General features: G+C 40.7%; 2 protein-coding genes across 5 annotated transcripts in view; both read right to left on the bottom strand.

Moving 5' to 3' along the window:
- Nucleotides 1-537: 537 nt before the first annotated feature.
- LOC121718722 (B-cell receptor CD22-like) lies at nucleotides 538-5,381 on the bottom strand. 3 transcript variants are annotated; one of them, XM_042103830.1, is made up of 11 exons: nucleotides 5,314-5,381; nucleotides 5,109-5,166; nucleotides 4,713-4,769; nucleotides 4,245-4,583; nucleotides 3,760-4,017; nucleotides 3,409-3,672; nucleotides 2,776-3,045; nucleotides 2,133-2,372; nucleotides 1,902-1,980; nucleotides 1,761-1,815; nucleotides 538-1,669 (listed from the first exon to the last, which is right to left on the bottom strand). In XM_042103830.1, the coding sequence occupies exons 1-11, from the start codon at nucleotides 5,338-5,340 to the stop codon at nucleotides 1,415-1,417; spliced, it is 1,902 nt and encodes a 633-aa protein (XP_041959764.1). In that variant the 5' UTR covers nucleotides 5,341-5,381; the 3' UTR covers nucleotides 538-1,414. The 3 variants fall into 3 exon arrangements, with proteins under 3 accessions (XP_041959764.1, XP_041959762.1, XP_041959763.1); XM_042103828.1 differs by having other exon boundaries at nucleotides 3,409-4,017; XM_042103829.1 differs by having other exon boundaries at nucleotides 3,409-4,017; nucleotides 4,245-4,523.
- A 1,121-nt stretch (nucleotides 5,382-6,502) lies between these two features.
- Nucleotides 6,503-9,056, bottom strand: part of golga7ba (golgin A7 family, member Ba) — a 6,629-nt gene continuing 4,075 nt past the window's right edge. The window contains exons 5-6 of one of the 2 annotated variants that reach the window (XM_042103934.1): nucleotides 8,939-9,036; nucleotides 6,503-7,473 (exon numbers count right to left, since the gene is read on the bottom strand). In XM_042103934.1, coding sequence (XP_041959868.1) covers nucleotides 8,953-9,036 — 84 coding nt within the window. In that variant the 3' untranslated portion in view covers nucleotides 6,503-7,473; nucleotides 8,939-8,952. The remainder of the gene's footprint in view (nucleotides 7,474-8,938; nucleotides 9,037-9,056) is intronic. The other variant, XM_042103935.1, reaches the window with a different exon arrangement.

The raw sequence follows: 9,056 nt of genomic DNA, 5'->3' as shown, positions 1-9,056 counted from the left end.
ACAAGTTGTGGATTTGTTGTAACATTAAAAGATGACTTACTCTGTGCTGAAACCATGAACTGATGCTCGAAGCTTCAAGGTGAACGAAACAGGTTCGCGTTCAATAATTCATGTTCAACAATTCCAGGATACGCGTTTTTTCATTGGTTGTTGCGTTAAATCTTACCCAGATACAATAGTGCTATTTTCTGATTGGCTATTGTGTAGCCCCTCTCGTTATTTTTGATTGGCTGATAAGTGACAGGCTCAACTCCAGGGGAGACGCGCTTGATTCCTGCCGGGTGAGAGCAGCGCGGCCAGAGACATTTTGGGCGCTGAGGCAGCATACTAAATATATAAATAGTTTTTCTGCGTGAGAAATACAATGTGTGGCGGGAGAGCGTGACAAAAGACTGAAATGAGTGACTGTCACGCTCAATGCGTGACACTTGAGAGCCCTGTATCAAGCAGACTGGACTACTGTAATAGTCTCCTCACAGGCCTTCCCAAGAAAACAATCAAGCAACTCCAATTAATCCAGATATGCGACAGCAATGATTCAAGGTGAATAAATGGGCATTATGTATAAAATCATTTAATAGAAAATAAAACATAAGACAACATATAGCAAAAGATTCGGCACAGACAATAAAGAAAAACTTCATAACCCCAGTACAATATCTACTAAATGATTTAATAGAACACATATGACAACATGTATTAAAAGATTCGGCAATGGAGTCAACAGAAAATTAAATACAGGGTTTTAAACGTCTATGTGAATAATGCCTGTTCATCTGCTGCTACAGCTTGGCAGGTAATAATAGTAAAGTCAGATTGGTCAAAAGATTATTGTGATTTTAAACAACCTCACTAAGGCGCCAGAATAGACAGAATAGCCTACACATTACCTGGGACACTTAGGTGGCAACGACTTAAGACCTTGTGTTTCTCTCAGTTTATATAAATGAAGGAATATTTTTCACTCATAATTTGTATGCACCATATTCTGTTAAAAGAATCGTGAACTGAAAATTGTACATTGTATCATGAGTTGAGTCTATCGTTACATTCCAAGATCGTTTTTTTCCCCACATTGCTTATAGCGCATACCACAACTAGATACCTGACCACAACTAGAGGGAATACTTACGATGTTTTTGATACATATATATACCCACTTAATGCCCATGTATTCCCCACTGATGTTAAAAGTAACTGTAAACATATTCTTGCCACCCTGTAATGAGGATTTAGTCTTCATTTTGACAGTCTTGACAGCAACATGATTTGGATAAATGATTTGGAGTGTTGGTGAAGGGGGACTTTATACTACACCTCCGTTCAAACAATAGACTCACATTTCTCATGGAAGCTTAAATCACATCGACTGTCTTGGTCATGTTCTACAAGTCATGTGACGCGTGGTGAGATTTCATTTCACTGTGCTGTACAGTACTTCCTCGTGTGACGCGTGATGAGGTTTCACTGTGCTGTACAGTACTTCCTCTTCCTGTAGAGGGGGCATTGACTTCTGAAGTGTGGAGTTTAAAGACATGTCCTGTTTGTCACAGTGCTTGAAATACACACTGGTGTAATGGATGTCATTCTCTGCGTCCTCACTGTCCTTTTTGCGGTCAAAGGTCATGGCCACTCTTGAAACATTGACATACACTGGACTTGAGCAATCCTAGCATATTAAAGAAGATGATGGTGAGATCTCCATCAGGACATGGGTCAGATACGGTATGTTAGGAAATATCTGCTGGACATCTGCTCACCTGTTCACTGTCAGTAGTGCCCTCCCTGACTTCAGTTACGCCATTTCTTTTCTTTCTGTTGTATAGGGAAGTTGATCATTATGATCATCGTGTCAAGATCAGTGTCATAACTGTTCTTGTAAGTTATTTCCATATACTCACCTCAATAAAATACTGGGAATAACAAGTCCTGCGATTACTACAATTACAACTACTGCATAGATCCCAGCAGTATTTTTTTCTGAACACAGATAAAAACAATAATTTGATTGAGAATTTTGTCAATATACGTCCATATCATTTCACAGTGAAAAACATAATGGACATGGTTCAAGGGGTTGGTTGCATGCTTTAAGTGTTGATCTTTCAGCTACTAAAAATAAAAACAGTCACCTGATATGGGGAGTGAGTTGGACTCGGCAGCTCCAACCTCATTCTTGGCCTCACAGTAGTACAAACCACTCTCTGCAGATTCCAGTGTTAGATTTCTCCCAGTGGCTCTCTGAGAGGTGCCTGTTCCAGTCCTCTTGTGCCAGGTGTAATGTTTCACTGGCGGGTTGGCATCACAGCTGCAGATCAGAGTGATGGCACCATCAAAGGAGCTGACAGACACAGAGAGGTTCCTGGGGGCATCTGTGGGAGACAATAATGTGAGATAAACAAAGTTCTAGCGAGCAGTCTTTTGGGCCACGCTACACAGCACTACACAGTGCTACACAGCACTACACAGCGAGCAGTCTTTTGGCCTGTGCTACACACACTCTTTAAACGAATGTGTTGTGCCTATCTAGACACAGAGATGTGTTAAAAACATCGCAAGTTGTGTTGTTTTCAACACATTCGTTTTAAGAGTGCAGCGAGCAGTCTTTTGGGCCATGCTTCACTTCTTCACTCAGTGTCTTGTCCTCTGCTGAACACAAATTTGTACACAATCATTTAGGCCTTGTGGAAATGTATTAAATCTTACTGGACACCTGCACAAAATAAACACAAAATTATATGTGCCCACAAATATCATAAATAATATGTTACTTACATAAAACATCTACAAAGATGGGTGTGGAATTCCTTGATCCTTTGACATTTTCCGCCTGGCAGTAGTATGCCCCACTGTCTCCGTATGTCATGTTTGATATGCTATAATTCTGTCCTACTCCGATCTCTGAGCTGAGAGCTCCTCTCCTCTGGTACCAGGTGTATGTATGCACTGGTGGGTTGGCCTCGCTGCTGCAGGTCAAGGTCACGCTATTACCCTCCACTACCTCACCAGAGGGACTCGTGACAGTTTTAGGGCTCCTTGGAGGATCTGAAAAAGTGAAGACACTCACTTTCAGACACTGATTAACATGTGCCTAGTCACTGTCGCATTGTAAAATGTTGGCTGTTGCATCAGGCCAAAACACAACACAACATGACATGACAAAACACAACATCAACATCAGTTGAGGGCTGCAACTTCACTTTTTAAATGACAATATTCTGGCCAGACTACTGTTGTCAGTGATATAAGTATTTGAAATGAACATGATTTCTTAATGTCTAGTGACATATCAGGGCTATTTTATGATTAATTGAAATACATTTCTTACATACGGTTCCTTTAATACAAACATGTTACAGTACAGTACTTCAAAACATGTCAAGACTCACATTTCACATTTAGACTCACATTTCACATTTAGCGTTAAGGAAGCAGAACTAGCTTCATTAACACTGTTTACGGCGCTGCAGTGGTACTCCCCACTGTGAGCAGAGCTGACGTTTGGGATGCTGTGGTTCTGTCCTGATCCTACCCGCGTGCTTCCAGCTCCAGTGCTCCTAAACCAGGTGTACGTGTTCACCGGTGGGTTAGCAGAGCTGCTGCACACCAGGGTCACTGAACTGCCCTCTGATATTTCACCACATATGTATGCTGATGTGTTCTTTGGAGAATCTGTAAAAAAAATCAAATAAAAAATGTGCGTCTGTTTTGTCTTATTCGCTCGACTTACTGTAAATTGTGGTGAAATTGTGTGCATACATCGGACATCTATGGCTACTGAAGGGCTGGTCAGCTGCTCATGTCCTTGCACAGCGCAGGAATAATGTCCAGAATCTTCTGTGCTGACTGAACTGAGATGGAAGTCTTTGTCTCTGCCGTGGTGTCTGTGAGTTACAGGCTGTCCATTTCTGTACCAGACATAAGGAGGGCTCGGACTCAGCATGCAGGTGGTGCTGCAGGTCAGTGTCACATGCTGACCCTCAGTCACCATGTCAGTTGATACTTTCACCTCTAGACCTTGATGAAAAACACCATAAACATGTATAAGTATCAGCTAATCTTAAAATATGAATAAATGTATACATATATTAATACAATAGACATACAATCATAGTTCATTTGTGGTATGTGGAGATCAAGGTAAAGTAATGGCACAATGCATTCTTTCTACATAGTGAGTTGTACAGCTGTCTCTGGAGTAAATGATGTTTGTGGATTTTGTTCCTTGCTGTGTGTCCAATTACCTGTGACAGACAGGTGGATTCCAGGAACACCAGTAAACCTATTCTTATGGGTAAAGAACCAGAAACGGTACTCTCTCGAGTCCCCCTCTCTCAAATCTCTTATTCTCAAAGTGGAAGATGTCAGTGAATGTGTAAGGTATTCCGTTCGGTTTCTGTAAAATGGCTCATTAGTAATATTAACTGGCTCTTCCGTTGCCTGCCTTCCGACATGCCACACTACACTGTGGAGTGTTTCAGAGGAGGGGTATGTATATGTGCTGAGCAGGTCCACGGATGAGCCTATTAGGGCGCAGATAAAGGGAGGGCGGTAGAGCACACGCCAACAATTCCATTGCCATTCTACAACACAGTCAAAAACCATACAATGTTTAGTCAGTATACAAACTCATATTTTCATATGAGTTACAAATTCATATGTTTCAATTTATCTAACCAACTCAAACTTAAATGTGAATTCAGTCTTTATACCACAGCTCATTGCAGAAGATTGCATTGCTCCATTGTCATTTCTCTGAACCGAAGCACCTGAAAGTTACAAGCAGTCACAAGTCATGCAACAAATAAACTTGCTGATACATTCATCAATTCATTCATACAGTCTTGTTTCAAATGATTTTATATGAATGATATATCAGCTATTCAAGTTATTTCTGTAAACTTGACACCTATACCAGACATTTCATAATGCAGGTCAGTAAATGATGAAGTAATATCCCTGACACTAAGTTTCAGCCATCACCATTTTATATTTAAAAAAAAACAAATTAAATTACCCTGCTCATTGCTATATACATTCCTATGGCAGTAATTACCCTTAATTGTACCTCTAGTCTTTACAAAAACAACAGTAGAGAAATGTCATACCAAACAGAGAGAAAAATAATGCTGCCACAATCATTTCCTCTTGGAGGACCATAGTGCCCTGCAAATACACAAAGACATACACATTAACCAATAATATGGCTTAGTACCCTTGAAACATGGTGACATAGCTACAGAGTTCTAAATCCTGTGATAAGTCCTCTAAAAGTCCGAGTAAGACAAAGAGGGACAGATGTAGATGACTTACACTGTAGGCAAGGCTCCTGCTGTTCATGCCCTTGATTTGTGGTGGAAGCAGACAGAGTTGCAGCAGCAGGACACTGCACTGGTAATGGTGCAGAACAGACTTCCTTCCTCTTTGAGTACCGGTAAGTGTTGTGTAAGAAAAACACCAGGTGTTCATAGGAAAAAAAGATGTTTCTTCAGTTAATGCAGCTTCAATGTTTATTCCGATAAAAAGCAATCACAGAAGTACATGTGACGTACTTCTGGGCACCGATATTGTAGTGACCCTTGATGAGTCTTGAACAGTAAAAAACTAACTTGAGTATTTCAAACCCTTGGCATATATTCTGTTTCAAAAGTCCTTCTACACTCTAAATGTTAATGACTTAGATAACACCTTGAATGGGATGGTTATCAGATGCCTTCCCCCATACCGTTTCTCCAAATGTTAGTGTTCTCACACCTCGGTTCCTTCCTGGCCCCAAGTGAGGCCATAGCATGGACCTTTGAGTGTTGTATTCATAAGATCACCTTGTGGGACATAAAGTAGCATATGATGTTCTTTAGACAGGGTAAACTGTGTAATCTTACAGTTGTATGCATGACAGTTAATGACTACTGACTAGAAGTTCATTTTTAATGTTTTGCTGGTGTGATAGTTATTCACATCCTATTGCATCAATTACTGCAAAAAACATGATTGATAATCAATCAATCTGAAACCTGTTCCTGTTTGCACTGTACTTGCCCTATCTCATTTACTTCATAGATTCTGATTTGGAAATGAAATACTTTACAGAACAGGAAGAAGCTTCCAGATGTACCCAGGTGATTTAAATATTCACCAGAAGTTCAATGAAGAGTGAAATCATTCACCCAAGACATAGATGGCAACTTTTTTCATTTGTCTTGGTGAAAAAAAAAAAGGCCCCTTACAGGTTATCCTTACAGTTACACTAGAAGTCAGAACTCACAGATAAGTATAGTGTAGTTTTGGCTTTGAGTGGCAATTACTTTAATAACCCTGCTCCACTTATGTTTATTTTATTATCTTTTACTTCTCCCTGTCATGTCCTATAAAACCTCTTTGATAAAAAAACACATCTCAACACAGCTCATAGCCATTTTGTACCTGTCCATGAACTGAAACAGGCTTCTCCATCCACATTTCATTGACTGCCCACCACTACCACACAGACACCCGTTATGAAAAGCACATTTTCTATCTTCCATCTAGATCTCTTTTCTAGGTCAAGTGAGAAATAGTCTATATGAGGATGTCTAAATTGGAAAGAAAGAATGGAAGAAAGGAAGACGACTAATGTAGGAGTCAGACAGGCAAGTGACTGTTTGTGTCATCTTTACTAGATCATCAATGCAGCAAAACGCTATTTCAGTGATAGCACTTTAAAGAAATACAATTCACACATTTGCATAATATGAAAAAAGGCTTAAAAAACACTGTCTACCAAGGAGGCTGGGTTCATGGCAGTTATGAATGGTTCTTTGGAAATCTGATGAGCACTGAGTACAAACAGAAGTTGAACAGAGCGGAAAATAACATTGGGAACCATCTATTGTCCTGTGGAAGACTTACTTCAATTCCTCTAGTTTCCAACCGTTGCTACATCAATGCCATGTGTTATTTTGCATAAAAGAACAATAGAGGTCTATGTAAACTTGGTCCATAGTGCGAAGTCTAGCGGCTCATTTCACTAGTGAGCAACTTCAGAGAGGTTGCACTGTTCTGTGGCACAAACTGAAGCTACGCCCTGTCATTAATGCTCCCATAGTTTGTGATGTTCTGTGGACATGGGTGGCTTTGCTACCCTACACTTCTATTTTCAGGCAGTTTAGGTGTAATCAAAGGTCCAGTTTGGTCATCTCAGGATGGTTGTTCAGGTTAAAGGCCTGGCTGAATGAGCCTCTTCTGGTTTGGCTGTGGTGTGGTGCAGTGCGGTGAGATCCATCTCAGGATCTGACATCCATTCACATCGATGATATATGGTGGTGTCTGGCACAAAAGGTTGCAGGCCCAATGAGAGAGTATGTGGGTGTACTTGTGTATGCTGCATGTGTGTGCATTGTGCGTACGTGTATGTGTGTGTGTGTGTGTGTGTCTAAGTAAAATAAAAGTAAGCAGGTGAGGAGTAGTGTTTTAGGTGGGGCCCATGAAGTAGCTCTGTAAAAAAAAAAAACACAAACATTTCTATTTGACATTAACTGAGTTCTTCAGTGGTATAATTATTACAGTATGTCATGAACCACACAAGTGTCTTTCAACATCTCATTTTGCAGTACTGCTTGTATATTGCAGGATGATGCTAAAATAATACCAAAATCACCGAACAATTCTCAATCTCAGTATCAAACCTGCATATTTCATAGCACCAGAGGTGGGTGGTGACACTTTAAAGATGCATTTCTTCTCAGACTTAAGTGAGGAAACTTAGACCATAGTCATAGACCATTTAAATAGTTAGTTCAGTTGTCTACAAATCACATTTATAATCAACTGAAATTGCCTGTGTCTATGCCATTTGCATCAATAATAACATCAATATCTACATTATTGGTCATTTTCAGATATACACAGGAGAGGTGATTAATTCCTCGTTCTATAGGAGATTTCGAAATCATCACTAAAGCAACTTTTGTGGGCAAGAAGCATCAACAGAGCAGCATTCAGGTAGATTTCACTGGGCTTATCAAGCGGGTATCTTCCTTTATCAGTGTCACGACACTTCCAGAAGGCTCAACAGTGGGAGAACAGCCAAAACATCCTTCTTCTCGACCAATGCCTTAACGCTGTTTCATGATCATTTTTGAAGGTACAGTATTACGCTGTCAATATGTTGTACAACAGACACGATAGCGAAATCTAAATGTCTATCTTTTCTAGCAACAGGTTTTTTGTTGTGTGTGCTCAGGTGACGTGATGGACTAGGCACCGTTGCTCATCTGTCCATCATTGTATAAAGGCCCGCCCAGACAATTTGATTGGTGCATTCGGTTCAAACTGCTCCGGTTCGGGCATAGTTGCTTCTCAATGGAACCAGTCTAGACCGAATTTCCCAACCTCAAATTCCAGGCTAGTAGGCACCCACAACTACCAACAAATTCTTTGGTCAATGCTATTTGTTGCTGTAGCTGTTTATGGTCCGATCAGCGACATATCCAAACAAACCGCAAACCCTTGTTGAGGGCATCAACAAGTACCAGCAAATTCTTTGGTCTTTCCTGTTTGTTAGTTTGTCTGTTTACGATCCAATCAGCAACATAACCAACAACATAACCAACAAATTCTTCACTCATTTCTCCTCGTTGCTGTGGCCGTTTATGATCCGATCATCCGATCCGATAACCAACAACCAACAACATAACTTGACCCTTCACTGCTTACATTGGTTCATAGTTTTTTATAAAGTGAACCTCCGCCCACAAATGTTTCAACATCAGAGACAAGAGGTGAAGAATTCATCATATTAATAAATTACATGTGTATTTGTGTTCTGTGGCTTGCATCATTCAACTGAAATGAGGAACTAAATACAGCTGGCATTACTTTCTGCTCATGTCCATTTGAGGCGCAATAAAGGAGAGGGATATAGAGTAGTCACAGATGCACTGGACGCCAGCTGTCCTACCTCGGAGGCAGCGGTCATCGGCCACTGCTGCAGGTGGTGGAGCTGCTGCCAGAGCTGGAGCCGCTGGAGCCGCGGTCCTCATAGATGGAAATCTCAATCTGGCACGCGGCGTTAAAGA

Source organism: Alosa sapidissima, chromosome 9, assembly GCF_018492685.1.
Source record: "Alosa sapidissima isolate fAloSap1 chromosome 9, fAloSap1.pri, whole genome shotgun sequence".
NCBI lineage: Eukaryota > Metazoa > Chordata > Actinopteri > Clupeiformes > Clupeidae > Alosa > Alosa sapidissima.
This window is presented reverse-complemented; position numbering and strand designations above follow the sequence as displayed.